The sequence below is a fragment of the Eurytemora carolleeae genome, unplaced genomic scaffold, assembly GCF_000591075.1.
Source record: "Eurytemora carolleeae unplaced genomic scaffold, Eaff_2.0 scaffold1403, whole genome shotgun sequence".
NCBI classification, from domain to species: Eukaryota; Metazoa; Arthropoda; class Copepoda; order Calanoida; family Temoridae; genus Eurytemora; species Eurytemora carolleeae.
Genome location: NW_019397344.1, coordinates 51,678 through 76,444, shown reverse-complemented (window position 1 = coordinate 76,444; position 24,767 = coordinate 51,678). Strand labels below are relative to the sequence as shown.

Below are 24,767 nucleotides of genomic sequence, written 5' to 3'. Positions count from 1 at the left end.
ATTCTTGATTCTGAAGTTTGTAATCTTGATTTTAAAATTATATTCTTAATTCTAAAGTTTGTCATTTTTATTTTTTTTTATCTAATGTGTTAAAGAATTAATTTTTTTTCTATAATCTTGAAAAATGGCGGACGATAATTCTATGCAGTGAAAGGCATGAAAACGAATATCTTGTCTGTAGGATGAAGTATGAAGTCTCCAGGTGGGTTTGTTATCACGTAGCGAGCAGTGGAAGCATTCGGGTTCTCTGATGTATCCAGGTACCTGGAGAAATCAAGGATTAAAGATTAGCTTAAGTTCCACGACGGTAATATATATAATCAATTTTTAATGTTTAGTTTGCATAAATATAAATTAATACATAAAATGGCAAAGACGACCTGTACACACTAATTAAGAAAATAAATGAATTTGTAGATTACGACTTAAATAAATCGATCCTGCTAAAATACTTGAATATGAATCAGCAAAATTCGACCTTGTATAAACGGAATCCTAAATACTTCCTGCACATGAAAAGACGACATGTGCAAACCGAACTCTGAAAACTATTTGAAAATGAAAAGACGACCTTTATAAACCGAATCCTTAGAAATACATGAAAAAGAAAAGATTACCTGTATAAACCGATGCAGAGAATTCCATGGTTTTTCAAAGCTGTCACAAATATGTCTTCATACTTTCCTCCAGAACCAAACCTTTCCAGCGGGGAACCTAAATTGTAATTGATTTTTTTTTATTTAAAAGGATCAAGCATAGAAAGACAGTTTAGGAATAATAAAATGATATTAAATTCGATTCATATATTTTGTCTTGAATGAACCTAATAACAAAAATAAAGAACATTACAATAAGCAACATTATTCTCTTCATTATTATTTTTTTTAGTAAATAAATCAATACCTGCTATAGATATTTGACTTAGTTTACATCGTTTACATTTATCGAGTAATTTCTGTGATGAATATCCAGGTTGTATCCCAGCTCCTTCAGCCAGAATAATCTCTAGTTCTGGGGTCATTCCACCTAGAAATATAAATATTTATCGAGTAGTTTCTGTGATGAATATCCAGGTTGTATCCCAGCTCCTTCAGTTAGAATAATTGGGGTCATTCCACCTAGATATATAAATATTTATCGAGTAGTTTCTAGGAAAAATATCCAGGTTGTATCCCAGCTCCTTCAGTTAGAATAATCTCTAGTTCAGGGTTCATTCCACCTAGAAATATAGATATTTATCGAGTAGTTTCTGTGATGAATATCTAGGTTGTAAACCGGATCCTTCAACCAGAATAATCTCTAGTTCAGGGGTCATTCCACCTAGAAATATAATATTTATCGAGTAGTTTCTGTGAATAGTATACAGGTTGTATCCCTGCTACCTTAATTGTTTAATAATCCCTAGTTCAAAAGCCATTCTACCTCGATAAAAATTTAATGAGTAGTTTGTATGACGAATATCTGTGGTTGTATCCCAGTCCTTCAGTTAGGATAATCTTAAAGTTTATCCAGATATATTCAATTATATAAAGTAAGACATAGAAATTGAGTAAGGATGAATAAAGTCGTCTTTGTTGGACGAGGCATTTATTAATTTTCTGATTTTACAAATAATGTTATTGATATATTTACATGCAGGGTTACCCACAAAGGATAAGATTGTAAAAACGACCCAAAACTTTTAAGATATGACGATTTGAAGCTTGATTTTTGGTTTCTGCATTCAATTAATCATATCTAACGATTTTTACAAAATGATTAAACGCAGAAATGAGCCAGTTTTAGTTTGAGAAGAACCCTGAATTTAAAATAAGGGACTAACAAATTCCAAACACTCGTCTCTAAAGTCTCAGCCTTCAGGGTAACCCTGTATATTAAAACATTAAAAGTTTAAATTGACACATGAGTTTGTTTTACCTGAGATAAGAGATTTAATGAGAGTAAGAGCTTGATGATTATAGTAAGCTGTTGACATTATGGAGTCCAGGACGGAGACAGCTAAAGCTGTTCCAGTCGCAAATGCTAGAAAAAGAACGAAACCAAATATTTAACTGCATAGGTTTTAAAGAACCAAACCACTCAAAAGTCAACCAACATAAAAATGAAACTTTGTTCCAAATGAAACAAAAATAACTAGATATTGTTTAAGTAAGTTCAATTTTGACGTAAATTCAGCGTGAAAAGAACAAAATTACTCACACAAATTAAGAATTTTGAAACTATAACCAATGCTTATAGGTCTAGAAAAACTGTTTCACTCAATCTTGATTTAGTTTCCTTGTGTAACATAGAGCTGAGTTCCAGGTTCATCGTCATCATCTGGATTCAGATATTGGATATTGGAATCATTTACAACCTCAGTCAGAACCATCCTTTGGTCAACCATTCATAATCAATCCTAAACATTAGTGGCGGCCAAAACTCGATGCAAAATGTCAGTGAGACAAATAATTAAAATCTTGTAAAAAAATCATGCATTTTTAAGTTTAAAAATTATATTTCTAAAGCAATAAATGAATTTAATTAGCTTCAAAAGAATAAAAATATTTTTTAAATTTAAAAAAAAATATATAATGGTTTCCTGACTCTGCTGCCTAAAACTTCGCCGTTTCTCATCTGAGGTCCGGATGTTCCAAAATCCATGTTCTGATTGTCAGATTTATTAAACGTCATCGCGTTGATGTTGAGGCTGGCGAGGACAGCCTCCTTGTCGGCCATAGACGGATCCTCGACATTGGATATTTTGGCGGAGAGGATGACGCACATGTCGGAGAGGTTTACATTGACAGAACGCAGGTCAGCTCGGCTCATCGGAGTTCCGTTCAGAACAGAGATCTTTGGCATATTCTGGAGAGTCTCCCATTCTCTCTTTACATACTAAATACGAGATTACGGTTAACTTAAAATGATTTTGATTTGGGCCTAGAATGGTCCCCATGGGATTCCGTTGGGATGATTTTGAATCTTTATTTTTACAGGGTGCGAATTTGGCAGCAGCAATTGTTTTCATCATTGTTTAATCTGAACAGGTTCTTGTATTATAGTATGCACACAGTATTTTCCATGCCCGTAACCAGAGGGGTGCAAGACGACTTTGCATTCCCACCCTTTTATATTGTTGTTTGGCATAATATTCTATTTAGATATTAACATTTAAAGTTTTCTAAATTTGTTATCATCCTGTATACTGTATTGTGAGGGAGGTAAGGCAAAAATTCGTTCCACCACAAATTACGTCACAACCTACTATTATTTCTTTAGACCACATATTTCGTCCGGCATTGTTTACAATCTTTTTTAAAGAACTTTAATTATTATATTAGATATTTGAGCCACGTCATGTTGTTGATAATGTCATCTAAAAGATGCAGTTTAGGAGTAAAATAAGAAAACATCATTTCCGGACGAAATATAGGTGTGGTCCGGAGGAAATAGGTGTGGTCCGGACGAAATATATAGGTGTGGTCCGGACGAAATATAGGTGTGGTCCGGACGAAAAATTGGCGTGGTGCACACATTTTCCTTTCTTTGCTAAATTTCGCTTAAATATCTTTAAATTTATCTTTATATGCATTTAAGATACAATTAACCCATTGCATAAACATGACGTTGCCTAAATTTAAAAAAAACGTGTTAAATGACATAAAATGGTACATTTGAAAACACAGAACCAATGCTCGGACAAAAAAAAATGTGGTCGAAAGAAATATTGGTGAGTTTTTGTGGTGCAGAAGAAACAATAGTGTGGTGTACCTTCCCCCTCTCGCTATGTCTAATCAATTCTCTACTAAAGCCGTTCCCTCGGACCAACAAAATTAAACCTTCCTTGAAAAATATTTGTCCTGAGGTAAGATTTTCTGATAGAACTGGTTTGTTGATATAAAAGATATAATACATAAAATGTAGTTAATATGTTCCAGTATTTATCATAAAATTCAATTATTCAAATTTTGCAGAAACTTACCGCCTCAGTTTCAATATTTTGTTCAGACAGTAGGTGAACGTGAGTAGTAATATCAAAGTTAGCAACATTTTTTGTTCTCCAAAATTGTTAAATTTGAACTAAAAACTAAATTATGAAAAATATCCTTGTGCCATATCATACAAAACATCAAATTCAGGTAAAACTGAATTTTCACTGTAACAGTTTAAGCTTAAATTACTAGTGTTGATGACAAATAAAAAAATTTCCTATATATAGAATTCAAGTTAAAATTACTCGATTTTACGCCCAAATTCTGAACATTTTCTATGCAGGGAGTCCCTGTCATGCATCCCATGGGCCCATACTACAACACCCCTCTTTGCACCCCCCTTTGGAAAATCCTAGTTACGGGCCTGTTATTTTCCCTAGTTTTATTGGACCCGATATAGAGTGTAAAACTCTGTAGGTATAAACTAACTGTACCTGGGCACATCCTACAATAACGACGTGCTTGAGTTCATGATATTGAAGGTTGGATGCGCGGAGCGGCATGACGAGGTTGCGGAGACCAATCAACGGACCGTCGGGTTCAGCGAAAATACAAACAACCACATGGGAGTTCAGAACCATTCGGGATATCTGGTTTCTAGAAATAAAACATTGTTAAAGATCATTTTTAAATTTTTAGTTCTCAAGTTAAACAAAATACAACGAAAATCCGTAATTAAAAGGTTTATGACGTTGGATCAACGTAATTAAGTAATTTAATAAAACTTATTTGAAAATAAACCGTTTAGAAGTTAAAAATCTGTGTAGATACTGTGAACTGAATCCTGTGTATTCAGTATTAAAAGGTACCTGGAGACTAGAACTGAATTCATGTATAAAAGGTACCTGGAGACTAAAACTGAATCCTATGTATAAAGGTACCTGGAGACTAGAACTGAACCCATGTATAAAAGGTACCTGGAGACTAGAACTGAATCCTATGTATAAAGGTACCTGGAGAGTAGAACTGAATCCTATGTTTATAAGGTACCTGGAGACTAGAACTGAATCCTATGTATGAAAGGTACCTGGAGACTAGAACTGAATCCTATGTATATAAGGTACCTGTAGAGTAGAACTGAATCCTATGTATATAAGGTACCTGGAGACTAGAACTGAATCCTATGTTTGAAAGGTACCTGGAGACTAGAACTGAATCCTATGTATATAAGGTACCTGGAGACTAGAACTGAATCCTATGTATGAAAGGTACCTGGAGACTAGAACTAAATCCTATATATAAAAGGTACCTGGAGACTAGAACTGAATCCTATGTATAAAGGTACCTGGACACTAGAACTGAATCCTATGTATATAAGGTACCTGGAGACTAGAACATCTGTGAAAGGTCTGGCAGGACACCAATGAAATATTCCCGTTGAATCAAACTTATATTCTATCTGGTCCTCAGCTCTATACACACAGTTATCAACAATAAACAATTGAAAATAGATAAAATTGTAAAATATTAAAAATGTTACCGTTGAAACCCAAAATCTATCTCTAGTTGTTTCTGTAGAGAGGTTGGGAGCTTAGGGATAAAAGGGCTCAAGCTGATGGGTTGGATATCAGGGTCGTGAGTACGGGACGGAGTTTCAGGGTGTCCGGGTCTATATCTAAACACGGAGAAGTGTTAGGGTTTACTGGTTTAAGGGTTAGGGTTTACTGGTTTCGTAGGTTCATTTCAAATGGCATTCTGCTCAGGTATACTCCCCGAGAGAATAATTATTGAATTTTTTCATTCAGACATTTTCTAAACTATTAATTTTTAGGGTTATTGAGGTTTGATTTTAATAGTTTTTGAAGACAAAATCATTTGTGAACAGTATCTAAAACACCCAGATATATTTAGGAATCATACTGTTTTCTGTTTCTGATTCAGAAGATAAACCTGATATTGGTTGGTAGAAGATGGTTGGATAAATGTGAGTTCAAGGATCCAGCTCCAATAGCAAATCCGTTCCCAGTACTTACAGTGCTCAAACTGTTCGGCATCCTTGGACTTGCAACTTGAAAATAATAATATCAGGTAGATAGATAGATATATTCTAATATTTACTAGATCTATCATGGAGTCTGTTCTTCACGCTAAAATAAAATAATGTTCACGTAATATTAGAAACTTGAACGTTTTTAATCATAACTCTTCTTATAGTATATAGAGCTATTGAGAAGAACAAAATGTTTTAATATGCTTTCCTCATGTTTATGCTTAAAATCAAAACTAGAGGAGATAAAACAAACTATCTTCCATATGTTTAATCTAATTGAAGCTCAATGAATCTCACTAAATCTCTCTACATATCACTGAATCCACTAAATCCAACTAAATCTCATTGAATCTTAGTAAACTACACTGAATTCACTTTATCTCACTTAAACTCTCTGAACCTTACTAAATCTCACTGAATATCACTGAATCTCTCTAAATCTCAATAAATCACGCCGAATCTCTTTCAATCTCACTAAATTCCAACGAATCTCACTGAATCTTACTTAATCTCTCTGAAGTATATATCTCTAAATCTCTCTGAAGTATATATCTCTAAATCTCACCTTTCTTATCCAACTCCTGTTCTTTAAGAAGAGCACACTTGCATTTAACAATCATATTCAGATTTCTCACATTCTCGTGACACGCCTAGCAACAACAAACAGTTTAACGCCATTTTGAATTGAAATAAATCTGCGCCATTTTTATAAACCGTTTTTCATAAATCTACAAAGTCAACTCTGACTAAATCATTAAATATCGCGTTCCAATTTCAACTTTTCTGAGTATATTAAATGTAAAATTAGATTACCTTACAGAAGAATACAACCCTCTTAACTTCTTCAGCATCTTGTGCAATAAAATACCTAAAATAAAATAGATCGTAGTTTGTGGCAAAATTGAAAAAAAATATTTCGGAAGGCGTGTCGAACATTACACTTCAATTATCAAAAAAGGTCAAAGAATCGAGCATAAGAATTTTGACTTCTGTAAATCATCTTTTCTGAAATCTCACTTAACTTAACTAATTTTAAAAGAAAAAAAGAATTTCAGCCAATCATTTTGTGGCTCATTTCCAATGAAAACGGAAGACACAATGTGACCGCTTAGTTGTAATTGATTTCAAGGCATAATGAGAGATACAGAGATAATGGGAAAACCCAGATAAAAAATTCCCTAGTGTTGTTTAATATCTCTCTTCATCGACACCTTTCCCCTTTATCTTCATTCCTTTATGCTGTCAACGTCGCTTTTCTTAATCCGTATAACAGGAGTTTCCCCAGCTGGGCTCTAAACTAATGAATCTGAGCTGAACACTTTAGAATTGGATACCCTTAATCCCGATCGGATAATTAATCTGGAGATTAAAAATGAGAGGAGAACAAGCAATATTTAATCTCGAGATTAAGAAAAAGAGTGGATTAAGCCTTAATTCCCGATATCCACCATTCTAAAGTTTTCAGCTCTGAACACTTTAGAATTGGATACCCTTAATCCCGATCGCTTAATCTGAATATCCACTGTGGAAACTTATGATTTTCTTAATTCTCTTATTTGGTACACTCTAATTGGTAGAATTTTAGGCCCTTTAGTGAATAAAGATTATAATAATCTGAAGATTAACAAAAAGAGGAGATCAAGCATTGTTCTCAATATTCACAATTCTAAAGTTATCAGCTCGGAACTGCCTTTGTCGACGGTTCAAAATTGAATTTGAAAATGTTTATTACCCAACTGTAGAGTTTCGGATTCGAACCCTTTGAGGATTTATCGCTATCTCTGATTTCCCCTCTTCATTTGTCACTTCTATCGCTATTATCAATAGTTTCAACTGAAAATGAAAAATAAAATTATTTCTTGGATCGTTTGAATACAGAGAATTATTGTAAAGTTCATGAGTGTTATTGTGACCAGCATTCGGTTAAAAAAACACGAAGATCCAAATTCCACTTTTAACTTTTCTTGATTTTTGGTATCATAAAAAAAGCTGCGTCTTGGTTTAACTGACAGCGATGGTAACTTTTAAATGGTGGGATGAGTTAAGCACATGCTTTTCTAGTGTGAAAACTTCAGAGATTTATGACCAATAAGAGATGTAAGAACTCCCGTGAAGAAGTGGGAAAAACGCATTCCGACTTTCAAAAGTTTCCAGCTCAGGTCAATGAGTTTATTGTTAAAGAAGCAGGAAAAGATTGAATCAACATGCGTTTTTTGCGTAAAATATTTTATAATGATTAAACTGCGGCATATTTAGTCCTGGGACCGGATTTGATTAATTTGAGCCAGGTCTAGCAACGGTTCCACTACGTAGTTTGAATCGGAGATTCAGGATTTGTAAATGTACGTATTCAAATTAACGGTATGTAGTTCAGCGACCTAGCTCAAATTCATCAAATTCGGTCCCTGATCTATCATATAATCTGTGTTTACCCGAACAAAGCATGTTTCTGCTGCTTGAACAAATGTCATTCCGTTGAAGGACGGAGAGAGAGTTTCAGTGTACATTTCACAACCCGTTCCCTAAACATAGTGTACATTTCACAACCAGTTCCCTAAACATAGTGTACATTTCACAACCAGTTCCCTAAACATAGTGTACATTTCACAACCAGTTCCCCAAACACAGAGTACATTTCACAACCAGTTCCCTAAACAAAGTGTACATTTCACAACCAGTTCCCTAAACATAGTTTACATTTCACAACCAGTTCCCTAAAAATAGTGTACATTTCACAACCTTTTCCCTAAACATAGTGTACATTTCACAACCAGTTCCTTAAACATAGTGTAATTTTCACAACCAGTTCCCTAAACATAGTTTGCATTTAACAATCAGTTCCCTAAACATAGTGTACATTTCACAACCAGCTCCCTTAACATAGTGTACATTTCACAACCAGTTCCCTAAACATAGTGTACATTTCACAACCAGTTCCCTAAACATTATTTAAACTATAAACAGATTGGACTTCTGGCAAAGAATGGAATTATCAAACCCTGTGAAATTCTATAGAATCTTATTAATATTTTTTACAGTAACAACAGTTCCTTACATTGTATAGATGGTTTCCCTACCAGGAGATATTCGTCCTTACATTATTTAGTTGGTTTCCCTACCTGGAGATATTCTTCCTGAAATTATATAGTTGGTTTCCCTACCTGGAGATATTCGCCCTTACATTGTATAGTAGGTTTCCCTACCCAGAAATATTCGTCCTTACATTGTTTAGCTGGTTTCCCTACCTGGAGGTATTCGTCCTTACATTGTATAGTTGATTTCCCTACCCGAAGATATCGTCCATACATTGTATAGTTGGTTTCCCTACCTGAAGATATCGTCCAAACGTTGTATAGTTGGTTTCCCTACCTGAAGATATTCGTTTTGCCATTGCTGACGGTCAGGGCAGGATAGATCAGCTCTCATAGCAAACAAATTAGACATCATTGTGCTGAATAAATGCAAATATTAGATTAAATATATCCCGGATTTGAAATATATCAAACCATAACTTCTGAACTATCTCTATAAGAAAAAGTTAACATTGCAAATCTAGATCCATAGATATTCTTATTGATTATTCTTATTGATATTCTTTTTGATATTCTTATTGATTATTCTTATTGATATTCTTTTTGATATTCTTATTGATATTCTTATTGATATTCTTATTGATATTCTTATTGATTATTCTTATTGATATTCTTTTTGATATTCTTATTGATATTCTTATTGATATTCTTATTGATATTCTTTTTTGATATTCTTATTGATTATTCTTATTGATATTCTTATTGATATTCTTATTGATAATCTTATTGATATTCTTATTGATATTCTTATTGATTGAAAACTATAAACAAGAAAGAGCACACTCGTTTAACAGTCTATCCTAGTAGTTTTCTACGACTTTTCTGGCATCTTAAATCATGATATTTTTTGATGGAACCTGTATAGTACCCTGGCTATAAAAAAGTTTGATTTTTTTAAGAACTCGGAATTTATTTTTCAAAATTTGATTTTTTTCTCAAAGTGGTTCTAAAATTTAACGGGCAACGCAGGGCACTTGAGCTAGTTTACAATAAGATTTTGTCCTAATAATACCTGAATCCTGGGGCAAGACAGGACTTGAGCTAGTTTACAATAAGATTTTGTCCTAATAATACCTGAATCCTGGAGCAAGACAGGACTTGTGCTAATTTACAATAAGATTGTGTCCTAATAATACCTGAATCCTGGAGCAAGACAGGACTGTGCTATGAATCCAAGTTTAAACTCAGCCTAAACAAAATTATTATATCTGTCTATTTATCTATGAATATATCTATCTATCTATCTATCTATCTATCTATCTATCTATCTATCTATCTATCTATCTATCTATCTATCTATCTATCTATCTATCTATCTATGACTCACCAGACAGACGACTGCATCTCTGCTCTCGTCCCAGGACGGAATATTGAGAAGATAGGATTTGTTATGATAGAGGAGAAGCTGGATAATAACCCTTGTTTCATCACAGTAATCCTTAATATTTAGACAATTAAGAAACTGTTTACTTCTCTAATCCTTATATCTTTCCAACCTCATGTCAGACCTTTGCATGATATTTCAAACTTCAAATAGACAAATTTTGAAATATCAAATGTTTGCACCATCTGCAGGTTGAAAAGATTCATCGATAAGAAAATTTAAATTAGAGGCGCATGATAAGTTGCTTTAAATTTAAATCCTTCTTAACTTAAAATTAGATTCTTTTACTTCAGATTTTATTATTAGCCAACAATCTGCTTTATGGGTTTATTGGGTTGAAACGATAGAGGGATTAAAAATCTGAGTTTGTGATAAGAACTCAGTTCCATTGCAGACCATGGTAACGATGAAATATTTACCTTGACTGAGATGACCCGCATAATGTTGGAAGCGTCCTCTGCGTCTGGAAACTGACAGTATTTGTTGGTTAGGATTACAACAGCATCCGCTGACTCAGCCTCAAGGATAATATATATATTTGTTGATTAGGATTACAACAGCATCAGCTGACTCAGCCTCAAGGATAATATATATATTTGTTGATTAGGATTACAACAGCATCAGGTGACTCAGCCTCAAGGATAATATATATATTTGTTGGTTAGGATTACAACAGCATCAACTGACTCAGCCTCAAGCAAAATATAAATATAATTGATAAAATGTCGAATCTTAAATTGGTTTTCTACAATAAGAGTTTTCAAAAATAAACTTGGAGTTTTTTTAAAAATGACTTCTATAGATTTCTAACCCTGGGATACTTTTCATGAATACAAGAACCCTCTCAAAATACAGAAATTCCATGTGATAATCCTGAAAGTATCTAACTCTGGGATACTTTTTAAAATTCTCTTAACCTTTTTCTGAATCTAGGTGAATTCCATAAGGGAGCCCTACAAGTATCTAATCCTGGGTTTCTTTTAAAGTTCTCTGAACCTTGTCCATATCTATGAATTTTATGAGAAAGAACTAAAATCATCTAAACCTAGGATACTTTTTAAAATTACCTAAACCCTCTCTAAATCTATTTATTCTAAAGGAGGGCCCTACAAGTATTTAACCCTGGGATACTTTTTGAGATTACCTGAACCCTCTCTAAATCTATGGATTCCATGAGAGAGCCCTGAAAGTATCTAACCCGTGGATACTTTTTCTTGAGAAAGCCGACAAATTCCAGCTCTGGTTCATCAGGATGAAGAAACACCGCCTCTACATCAACATCCTCCCTGAGAAAAGAAAATAAATATGGCTGAAAAAGAGAAATGACTGCATTTTCTCCACAAAGGTTTTAATTTGAACACAATATATATTTACAAACCTTTATATCTGGGGAATATTTAGTATTCACCAACCTATATTCCCTGTAAATATTCACCAATCACCAACCTGTATTCCCGGTGAATATTTAGTATTTACCAACCTGTCTTACCTGTGAATATTCACCTATCACCAGCCTGTATTCCCTGTGAATATTCACCTATCACCAACCTGTATTCCTGGTGAATATTCACCTATCACCAACCTGTCAGCATGATGGAAATCTGAGAGAAAGCTTGTGACTGTCTCGAAGGTAATATGCCCAGAAACCTAGGAATAACATTTTTTTTATAAATTATAAACTAGATTAGATTCCACAGATAAAAATGAAGATGACAATATGGGTTGACAGTTACGAACATTTATCTATATCGACAAAGGTTTATGAATGACAAAATAGGATTATGAATGACAAAATAGGATTATCAATGAAAAAATAGGGTTATCAATGACAATATGACTTTCTTAATGACAATATGGGTTTATAAATGACAACAAGAATTAATTAAAGATAATATGAAGTTTTCAATGACAAGACGTATTTATCAATTACAAAAAAGATTTATCAATAACAACAAGGATTCATCAATGACAACAAGGATTCATCAATGACAACAAGGATATATCAATCACAACAAGGATTTATCAATAACAATGACAACTAGGCTTGTTTATTAATTACAAGAAGGATTGTTTAATGACAATTAGGATTAAACAATGAAAACAAGGATTAATCAATGATGATAAGGATTCATCAATGACAAGTTTAGGGTGTTATCAGTGACCACAAGGATTTATCAATGACCACAAGGATTGGTAAGTGATGTATGATAAAGCAAGTTATTGAAAGTTACCACTATAAATGTTTTCCCTCTCTCATTTTTATAACTGCCTCCGAATTTCCTCCGGTTCCCGAGGAGCATCATTGCCTCCGGTATAACTGTGGTAAACATTGCCAATCCAACCACTAGGAACAAAATCTGGAACAATCTAAACAAATAAAGGAATTGAGTTTTTTTCCACAAATTCAAATTTTCTAATCCCTATATCTTTGCAACCTGATAATTTAAATCTTAGATATTTCATATTTAAACTATTTAATCTAAAAGTACCCATAGCTTAAAATATCAAAGGTCTACGACATCGGGTTGCAAAGATAAAGGGGTCAGCAACTCAGCGTTCAGGTCCTTTGTACACAGCGTTCAGGTCCTTTGTACACAGCGTTCAGGTCCTTTGTACACAGCGTTCAGGTCCTTTGTACACAGCGTTCAGGTCCTTTGTACACAATTTGTTATGAATTAAAAGATAAATCCGACAGAGAAGACAAAATAATGTCAATTTTGCATTCAGCTTTGATTTTGCTTTTGAACACGATAACCTTGAATTAAAAAATTGCTAATTTTCAAAATGAAGAATTTTGTAAAATATCTTTGATAGCAGTGATTAAAGATTATCATGTAAAGAAGTTAGCTAGAACTAAGGCAATTACAATAACTACTCCAAATATGTGCCTTGGCAGACTTTAAAAAACGGATATATTTTTTTCAAATCTGAGATCGGTAATTTTGGTTGAGAATAGTGCAACTCAAAAAGGTCTTAAATCGATGTCCCAAATGAGAATTTCGAATCTTTTAGAATTGAGAATATTTTTAATACGTCATTCCGTTTTATTTTCTCAATTCTTTGTCAAGTCAATCTTTGCAACATCTAGACTTTACATAATTACATTGGGTCAATAACCTGAACGTAGACCTATGAGAGTAGAATAGAAAAGAGTTAAATGTACGATTTAGATCAACCCCATAAGGTGCAAGCGGATTTAGCTTAAATAACTCTGACCTCTGATGAGTTTAATAAAATTATTTTTTCTACCTTCCGATGAGCGTAGCGGGGAATATATCTCCATATCCTACTGTAGACATGGTAACTATCATACAGTATACACACTCGAAATAGGACAGTTCCTGTTTATTATCAAAGAACGGTGGATCTCCGTAGTTCTCTATCAGGTGGATAAATCCTAAATAGAGAAATAAGTTCTGAAAGAAGTTGAATATTTGCCACAAACTCGGATTTCTGATCCCTATATCTTTGCAACCCAAGGTCGTAGAACTTAGACATTTCAAACTTTGAATTCCGTTGAATTAAATTATCTAAGTTTGAAATATCAGGTTGCAAAGACGTAGGGATTATAAAATTTGAATTTGCGGCATTGCGGCATTGGTTCACATTCACAAGACCCAAAATATAGCAAAAAGGGAGAACACTAAATATGTTTTTCATATCATTGATTAAATTATATAAGATTAAAGAACACAAACTGAAAACATTGACATAGAAAAATATACAAAGAACTAAGCAGAACATTTTTGGTATCTAATATATATATAGAAACTTAAACCTGGTCCTCTTCATATTAAATATTTTTAAACAAGTTTTGTTTATATTTCTAAATATAAACGTCAACTGAGGATGCAATATGAATGGAGTTTGTTAATCACCAAAAAGTTATTCAATCATTTTTGCAACAAGAAAAAATTTTTTTGTGGGCTTCTATTCCCCTTCCCTTACCTGCAGCAGTCCACCAGATTGACATAAACATGGCAACCAGCTGCAGTAATCTAAACATTATGTGTACAGTGTGTAATACATTTAGGGTAACACAATATTCTGTAAACCTGCAGTACGTTGTACATTATTAACTATCTATGTTTGTAAACTCCTACGTAAAGACCATTATTCATTTGAACTGTGTTTCAAATGAATACATAGCATGATTAGCTTAATCATGTGATATATAATGACGTATATCTTAATTGCTTCTATTTCAACTGTGCTGTTGATTGTTTAAATCATGTGATAACAATAACAACGTAGGAATTGTAATTACGTCTATAAACTTTAACTTGTAACATATAACCTTCAGCTACATCAGTTTGTATAGAAACTTGGCTTTGATTACAATGTAGAGTAATTGCGTCCTCGTTGAATCATACGGGCCGAGATTGTACCTCAGTATTTGGTAAAGATCGACTAAGAGCTTGTTTGATAGCTAAGCTTGTGTCCCTGTGTGACATTTAGAGCAAAAGAGATTGTACCTTGGTATTTGATACAGATCGAGTAAGAGCTTGTTTGATAGCTATGCTTGCGTCCCTTTGTGACATTTAGAGCTAAAGAGATCGTACCTCGGCATTTGGTACAGATCGAGTAAGAGCTTGTTTAATAGCTACGCTTGTGTCCCTGTGTGACGATTAGAGCTAACAAAATCACGCCAAGTGGTAGTGGCGTTGATAGTTCACGAGATTGTATGTGGATCGTGTCCTGTTTGAGGCATTGATCAATTAATTGATAGTGTCCTGTCCGTATTGACACCGATAGCTAACAAGATCGTGTCCAGTGGTAGTGGTGTTGATTTATTACGGGAGTGTGGACGTGTGGATCGTGTCTTGTTTGACTTTGCTGTTTCCAGTATATTGAGATATTGGAGGATTTCAGGGAAACAGTTTACCTTATAGATCTTGCTGTTTCCAGTATATTGAGATATTGGAGGATTTTAGGGAAACAGTTTACCTTATAGATCTTGCTGTTTCCAGTATATTGAGATATTGGAGGATTTTAGGGAAACAGTTTACCTTATAGATCTTGCTGTTTCCAGTATATTGAGATATTGGAGGATTTCAGGGAAACAGTTTAATCGAAGTATTCGAAGACATCTAAACAGGAGATATCAACAAAAAGAATTAGAAAATTAGAGTCAAAATGGCTGAATATTTAAGAGTAGTAATAAATTATGCAAACAAGAAATGATTTTTGTCTTAATATTTTTTATTATAGTTTGAGGCGAGTAAACAGAGTGAGTAAAATAACCGTGATTTCAAACTTTATGTTTACTTCGAATTTTAGACCAATAAAAATATATTGTGATAAAAAAAAATTCAAAATTAATTTTTAATTATTGAAAAAAAAATCCGCAAAACCAATTTTTAAAATGAAATTTAAAAAATTGTTGGGAAAATGTTTATTCTATTGTTTTCCAAAATATCATCAAAAATTGAATTTGATATAAAAAAATATAAACCAATTAATTGCATTTTTGAAGTCATAACAGTCATAACAATTACTGCAGATTGGAATGAACATTTCTTCAAGATTTTTTTTTAAATTACAAATTTTCAAAAAGAATTCGCTTTCGCGGATTTTTTTTAAGTTCTAAAAATATTTTTGAATTTTTTATTACATTTATTTTTTTTATGCCTAAAATCTGAGGCTAAAATAGTTTTAAAATGTTGTACAAAAAATCGATAATCCCGTTTTTTACTCATCCTGTATAAGAAGATTTTAATCAATTTAGACCAGTGGTTTTTAAAAGTTAAGAGTTAAAAGCATTTATAAATTGAGATCTTACCGTAACCCAATCCATATCCTGCCAAGGATGAGAGAAACAAAGGATGGCGGTATAGTGAAGAAATCAACCATGGAGTAGAGCTGGAACATGAATACAAGCTTGTCGTTGGCAGCGATAAACCTCATGAAGAAGTAAGCCATGAACAAGATGTTGAGGGAAACATCAAACTGAAAATATAGATTTTACTTCAATTTTTCCTACCTTGGGAACCCAGCGTTGCACAATGCACAGGGTTCTCATATTTACTTAGATCTTTATTTAGAATCTTAAAACTAAACTAAGAACATTCCCGTGGGTCTACCGAGTTCACCAATAAAAATTTGAGACAAATCGGTCCAGGGGTTCTGGAATTATGATCGGACAAACAAACAAACAGAAAGACAAACAAAGATTACAACTTTATACATAAATAGATTCAGTGAAGATAGGATAAAATTCAAATAGTTATATTAAAGGAATTTAGTCTTTCAACCTCACATGTTCTAATCCCTATATCTTTATAGTCTGATGGTGTAAACTTTTAATATTATACACTTAAATTATTTGATCTAATGAATTCATAGTTGGAATATCTCAGGTCTCCGACTTAAGGGTCTAAAGATTTGCGGCAAAGTCTCAATTCCTTTAATATTTTTGGGGAATTTTGTTGCAAAAGAACTTATTCAAAATCATGATGAAGAAAAGGAGAAACTTTTAATTTGAAACAAACAACTCAAAATAACATTTTCACGTTTTTATCAAATACTAAAAAAATGAAAGAAAAAAAGGATTTAAAACCTTAAGTGAAGTTGGATAATCATCAATACATTTCTCCACCAGCCCACTCTGTGCATCATAGAAGTAAATAAGTTGAGAAGTTATACTGATCACAAATACAACAACATTCAGAGCCTTCCCAGCCTTAAATATATATATAACAATTAAACATGGCAAGTAAATGACGACTTCAAAATCGTCGTTGATTTCCGAAATCTAATAAATTATAACGAGGGTTTAATAAATTACAACGAGGGTCTAATAAATTAAAACAAATCTAATAAATTACAACGAATCTAATAAATTACAACGAATCTTATAAATTACAACGAATCTAATAAACTACAACGAATCTAATAAATTACAACGAATCTGATAAATTACAACGAATCTGATAAATTACAACAAATCTAATAAATTACAAAAAATCTAATAAATTACAACGAATCTAATAAATTACAACGAATCTGATAAATTACAACAATCTAATAAATTACAACGAATCTAAAAAATTACAACTAATCTAAAAATTACAACGAATCTAATGAATTAAAACGAATCTGATAAATTACAACTAATCTAATAAATTACAACGAATCTAATAAATTACAACGAATCTAGTAAATTATAACGAATAAAATAAATTACAACGAATCTAATAAATTACAAAAAATCTAATAAATTACAAAAAATCTAATAAATTACAACGAATCTAATAAATTACAACAAATCTAATAAATTACAAAAAATCTAATAAATTACAACGAATCTAATAAATTACAACGAATCTGATAAATTACAACTAATCTAATAAAATACAACGAATCTAATAAATTACAACGAATCTGATAAATTACAACAAATCTAATAAATTACAACGAATCTAATAAATTACAACAAATCTGATAAATTACAACAAATCTAATAAATTACAACGAATCTAAAAATTACAACTAATCTAAAAATTACAACGAATCTAATGAATTAAAACGAATCTGATAAATTACAACTAATCAAATAAATTACAACGAAATTTATAAATTACAACGAATCTAAAAAATTACAACTAATCTAGTAAATTATAACGAATCAAATAAATTACAACACATCTAGTAAATTATAACGAATCTAGTAAATTATAACGAATCTAATAAATTACAACGAATCTAATAAATTACAACGAATCTGATAAATTACAACGAGGTTCTAAAATCAGATATTTAGGACGCAATTTTTTATCTCATTCAATAAAATGGAATCAATTTTATTTTATCTTCGTAAGGTATGAAACCCAGTTGAATTAATATTCAATACAGAAATAAATATAGGGGAGGGGGTGGGGGGAAATTTAACTGTAAATATCAAACATTTGGCTTCTTGGATACTTTAAAGGTACACATACACTATACAGTCCAATTACCTACAAGAACTACTTTAAACTCTCCATCAAACAAAACTAACAGAAAAAACAATGTTTTTAATACTCTTCACACTTCAGTTTCAGATTTGAAAAGTGTGCTAGCTCTGAGGTCTAGGTGGGGGCAGTGACCCCTTGCCCCCCCCTGTATACGCCCTTGTTAAAATTAACAGATAAGACTTGAAAGACTATTATCAGCTGATGTAGACTCTATAGTTTGTTTACCTTTGTCTGTCCACTGAGTAGCTCCCCTGCCCACTCCTTAGCATCATTTATAAACCCAGCATGTATTCTTTCATCCTGTATACAAATATTTTGTTCAAATAAACCATTAAACCCTACATCTGTATATATCCTTTATACAAATATTTTGTTGAAATAAACCATTAAACCCTGCATCTGCATATATCCTTTATACAAATATTTTGTTGAAATAAACCATTAAACCCTGCATTATACCCTTTATACAAATATTTAGTTAAAATAAACCAATAAACCCTGCATCTGTATATATCCTTCATACAAATATTTAGTTAAAATAAACCAATAAACCTTGCATCTGTATATATCCTTTATACAAAAATTTAGTTCAAATAAACCAATAAATCTTGCATCTGTATATATCCTTAATGCAAATATTTAGTTCAAATAAACCAATAAACCTTGCATCTTTATATATCCTGTATAAAAACATTTAGTTCAAATAAACCAATAAACCCTGCATCTGTATATATCCTTTATACAAATATTTACTTAAAATAAACCAATAAACCCTGCATCTGATACAAATATTTAGTTAAAATAAACCAATACCCCTTGCATCTGTATATACCCTTTATACAAATATTTAGTTAAAATAAACCAATAAACCCTGCATGTGTATATATCCTTTTTACAAATATTTAGTTAAAATAAACCAATAAACCCTGCATCTGTATATATCCTTTATACAAATATTTAGTTAAAATAAACCAATAAACCCTTGCATATAACTTACTGTATACGCCATGAAAATTATATAATATACAGTATAAAGATATCTGAGAAGACTAATGTGGGTTTTTACCAATTTTCTGAAAATACTTCTCAAAGTTTTGGAAGCAAATCTTTAAATGTCGTCTTTTCAATAATAAATCTAGAAAATCTGCGAACATCTTTGTGAATAACGAGAAACTAGAATAATGAGATAATAGAAACTAATAATGGAACAAGATTACTTATTTTCGATGATAAGATTAATTTTTATTTTCTCAAAATGTTCCTGAACATGACGTCTGTAGTTTATTGTACAATATTTTTACATTTTATGTCGTCGTTAATTAATAATTAAAAAAAACTAATTCTGAAAGCGTATCCACCCCCAAATCAGGAGTTTTGAACGTCGAATTTGCACTCAAACTCAGGATTTACAGATCTTTAAAAAGTTTAATATGTCTCAAATGAATCCTAAAGAAGTTTTCCACAACACTGCATACTCAGTTCAACTACCTTACATAGCCGGTCACTTCCTTTAAAGAGAGAAAACCCCAAGGGGGTTGGTTTTTACTAAACTCAAGGCCATCCAAAACCCGGGTCTTGACTTGAGCTTTACTTGGGTCTAAGCAGACGCAAAGACTGGGTTTTACTCGGGTTTAAGCTTTTAAAATCTCATCTCAGGAGAAGTGAGCAGATTTAAAATTAAAGATGATATAGACAAAACAAAAAAGCTTCATCAAAATTCCATGCTAAAAATATTAAAAATATTAAAGTTTTACACTATCAGGTTGAAAACTCAGTTTGTTAGTAGTAAACTTCCGTGTAGGATCAAAAGTTTAGACCTTCGGAATTTCTTGATATATTTTTAGGGTTGTGCATTCTTGGAAATCTTGGAGGATGCATGGAACTATATACAGGAACGCCCATCTCAGATATACGCATATTATTTACTGTACACTGTGGGAGGAATGTAAACAAACCCAGCGCCCCCACAGAAGTTGAAGGGAAAGGACTAAAGGTCTGATGTGATATAACAGTCCAACAAAAAACAATGATTTTTGGCTTTCTGGTCAATATGGAAAATACAATAGCAATATATTCTTATTCCACCCCATTGGCCCTTTTCCCTCAAAAATTATGCGTTGCCCCTGAATTCTTTGTTTGGATCTCCTCCCAATGCAGTACACGAATTTGACGCATGAGATATGGCGGTTCCTGGTCTATATATTTCTTGGGAGGATGGATCTACTTGGATTAGGTATACACTGTACATGATGGGATAGGGTCAACCTAAGATTATCTAAGAATACTTCCTAAACCACCTTTAGGTCCGTGTTATGTGGATTATAGCCTCGAGATTGATTAATCAATGTTTCCTGAGTAAAATTATCAAGAAATAAATATAAAATATCGATCAAAAAATGACACTTTCAGAAAAATTACGAAACCTGAAAACTGATGGAAAAAATCCAATATGTATCTATACAGCATTAGATGGTGAATTATTATTATAAATATTTATAAGTACACCATTTCATATCAATGTTTACTTTGTTTGTGAAATAAAATTTTACAATTATAATTATATTTGAGGAAAAAGCAAAGGAAAAGATAAAGACACAAATAATTGATAATTAACGGAACTGGGGACGTATTTTTACATAACTCGCCATTTTTATAGATTAGCATGTTGGATTCACAACGGTACACTAAAAACCGTTGTCTGATCAAGATGCATGAGAGATCCAACTATTTTTCTTAAAAATTCAGTGACTTGCAGATTTCATCGTTGGAAGCAATGAAGAAAATTATTAAAATTATGCACTTTTTAAAATAGGAAAGGATCGACTGTTGCATTGTCCATTAAAAAAAAAGAAAAGGAATGTTAACAATGAAATTAAAAAGAATAATACGAAGATAGAACCTGATCTGTAGAGAGTATACAGGAGATAAGATAATAATAATAAGATAGAACCTGATCTGTAGAGAGTATACAGGAGATAATATAATAATAATAAGATAGAACCTGATCTGAAGAGAGTATACAGGAGATAATACAACAATAATAAGATAGAACCTGATCTGTAGAGAGTATACAGGAGATAATACAATAATAATAAGATAGAACCTGATCTGTAGAGAGTATATAGGAGATAAGATAATAATAATAAGATAGAACCTGATCTGTAGAGAGTATACAGGAGATAATACAATAATAAGAAGATAAAACCTGATCTGTAGAGAATATACAGGAGATAAGACGACAAGCAACCACCATCAGAACTCCAGTAAAGAAGGTTAACAGAGATGAGAGAAGAAAACACCAATATTTTCTAAACAAAATCATAATTGGAAAGGAATTGAGTCTTTGCCACGAAGTCTGATCTTTTAATCCCAATATCTTTGCAACCCAATGTTGTACACCTTATAAATTTCAAACTAGAAACTATAAAAAATTAGATTTAAAGTAAAGAAAACAAGAAAAACTAAAATACTAAAAGTTTTTAAACATTCTTAGATTTTAATTCTATCAAAAAAAGAATAAGAAAAGAAAAAAAAAATATAAACCAATTTTTTTCTCAATCTCAAAGCTAAAATTTCATTAATTAGACTTGTAAATAAAATTTTACTTTAGTGAAGCACATACAGCTGTGAAATAGGAAAAGAAATTAAACATAATCTTGGATTGTATTTGATGAGATGGTAGGTACTTTCCAAAAAGCATTTTTCAAGGACTACTTCCCAAGTGACAATTTCCCAAGTGGCAACTTCCCAAATGTGCAATATCCAGCTTCCCAAAGGTTAGGTTAGCCCCTATGAGAAGCCGCAGGCTGCAATGGGGGCCGAGCGCTGCGGCTAGGATGGGCTAAGGGGCCGAGTGCTGTGGTTATACCAGGCAGGGGGCCTAGCGCTGCGGTTGGGACGGACTTGGGAAGTTGACGCTTGGGAAATTCCACATTTGGAAAGTTGACACTTGGGAAAATATCCTTGGGAAGTTGCCGTTTGGGAAAGATTCTTTGGGAAAGTACCTAACATCTTTAAGGATGTTACAAAGCAAATAGTTTTACAAAGGGCTCTAAAATCAAGATCAACAAAGAGAAATAAACACAAGAATTATCGTAACAATTTTATAAAAAACAATAATCAAAATGCATTCATAATCACACGATCATCGNGATCCACCTCCTCCCCTGCCTAGATACTTCTATTGATCAAAATATCAATATTTAAGTATTTTAATAGTAAAGGGAAAACGGGATACAACATCTATATAGATATATACAGTAAGTCCCATAAATCTTTGGAACTGGAAGACGACATTTAAGTAATTTTTTTACTTTTCTTTTTTCCTTTATTCATCCCAACTTTTTCTATAAAATGCAGACCTTCAATTTGAATTTAAATCTCATAATTTTTTTAGATTTCTAAGTTCACCCCACCATAACATCTGTTCACCCCACCATAACATATTTACCCCAACATATCATTTAATATGTTATCTTTTCTATACACCTCCTATACACCTCCTATACACCTCCTATACACCTCCTATACACCTCCTATACACCTCCTATACACCTTCTATACACCTCCTATACACCTCCTATACACCTCCTATACACCTCCTATACACCTCCTATACACCTCCTAAACAATTTCCAACGCTTCTTTCAAGTCGAATGTTGAAAGCTTCAAGACGTATTGAATTCTTTAATCCTGGTTCTGTTTACTATTCTCTAGTTTAAATTGACCCAGAGCACAATCCTGGTTCTGTTTACCTATCCTCTGGTTTAAATTGACCAGGGGAACAATCCTGGTTCTGTTTACTATTCTCTGGTTTAAATTGACCAGGGGAACAATCCTGGTTCTGTTTACCTATCCCCTGGTTTAAATTGACCCAGAAAACAATCCTGGTTCTGTTTACCTATCCCCTGGTTTAAATTGACCCGGAGAACAATCCTGGTATTGTTTACCTATCCTCTAGTTTAAATTGACCCAGAGCACAATCCTGGTTCTGTTTACCTATCCTCTGGTTTAAATTGACCAGGGGAACAATCCTGGTTCTGTTTACTATTCTCTGGTTTAAATTGACCAGGGGAACAATCCTGGTTCTGTTTACCTATCCCCTGGTTTAAATTGACCCAGAAAACAATCCTGGTTCTGTTTACCTATCCCCTGGTTTAAATTGACCCGGAGAACAATCCTGGTATTGTTTACCTATCCTCTAGTTTAAATTGACCCATAGCACAATCCTGGTTCTGTTTACCTATCCTCTGGTTTAAATTGACCCAGAGAACAATCCTGGTTCTGTTTATCTAAACTCTGATTTAAACTGAACTAGAGAATAGTCCTAGTTCTGTTTACCTATCTTCTGGTTTAAATTGAAACAGAGAATAATCCTGGTTCTGTTAACCTACACTTTGGTTTGCATTGACCCAGAGAACAATCTTGGTTCTGTTTACCTATCCTCTGGTTTAAATTGAACCAGAGAATAATCCTGGTTCTGTTAACCTAAACTTTGGTTTGCATTGACCCAGAGAACAATCCTGGTTCTGTTTATCTATACTCTGGTTTAAATTAACCCAGAAACCAATCCTGGTTCTGTTTATCTATACTCTGGTTTAAACTACCCCAGAGAACAATCCGGAGATGGAATTTAAAGAATTTGAGCCGCGGTTTAAATCCGCCAAAACCCGGTTTAACGTAAGCGCCGGCTTAAATCTTGAAACATTTGATACAATTTTAAGCGGAACCAACCAAATTTAAACCGCGGCTTAAATTTAAACCGCCGCTCAAATTCTTTAAATTTGGCCACTGGTTCTGTTTACCTATCCCCTGGTTTAAACTGACCCATTGAACAATCCTGGTTCTGTTTACCTATCCTCTGGTTTAAACTGACCCAGAGCACAATCCAGATCATCTCCAGGGATCTCGTCCGAACCTGACTCATTCATTTCAACCTGCATGAGTTTAACAAAATATTATAAATCTACCAAATTTAAGTAAAACGCTACTTAAGTTGGAAATCTAAATATTTTTAACTTTTAAATATTTTTAAAATGAATTGAGTCTTTGTCACAAACTCTGATTTTCTAAACCCTATCTTTGCAACCCCATGTCGTAAACCTTAGATATATTAAAATATGAATTCTGTTAGATCAAATCATCTAAACTTGAAATATCTAAGGTTTACACCCTCATGGGTATAAAGATATAGGGAGTTGAAGTTATGAGTTTGTGGCAAAGACTCAATTCTTTTAAAGAAAATATTTTTGATAATACGTAAATTAGTCAACCAACTTTATCTAATCAACACAAAGGTCAGATTGAAAAATATCAAAAAGGTTTTAATTGCATAATTTGTCCATTTTAAATCTGCTAAAATATGGTTGATAA

The 24,767-nt window shown here is 32.7% G+C and overlaps 1 protein-coding gene across 1 annotated transcript; it reads right to left on the bottom strand.

The window, feature by feature from the left end:
* Positions 1–24,325, bottom strand: LOC111713653 (calcium-activated potassium channel slowpoke). The gene is made up of 29 exons (XM_023488575.1): positions 24,249–24,325; positions 21,601–21,703; positions 18,621–18,695; positions 17,000–17,122; positions 16,223–16,389; positions 15,450–15,530; positions 14,389–14,438; positions 13,690–13,837; positions 12,672–12,807; positions 12,023–12,087; positions 11,585–11,726; positions 10,860–10,958; positions 10,384–10,494; positions 10,193–10,245; positions 9,334–9,415; positions 8,397–8,486; positions 7,697–7,797; positions 6,778–6,832; positions 6,530–6,614; positions 5,865–5,982; positions 5,455–5,589; positions 5,297–5,386; positions 4,409–4,571; positions 2,582–2,877; positions 2,278–2,372; positions 1,918–2,022; positions 904–1,026; positions 618–714; positions 1–264 (listed from the first exon to the last, which is right to left on the bottom strand). Exons 1-29 carry the CDS (start codon positions 24,323–24,325, stop codon positions 141–143), a joined length of 3,189 nt encoding a protein of 1,062 aa, XP_023344343.1. The 3' UTR covers positions 1–140.
* Between the last annotated feature and the right edge of the window lie 442 nt (positions 24,326–24,767).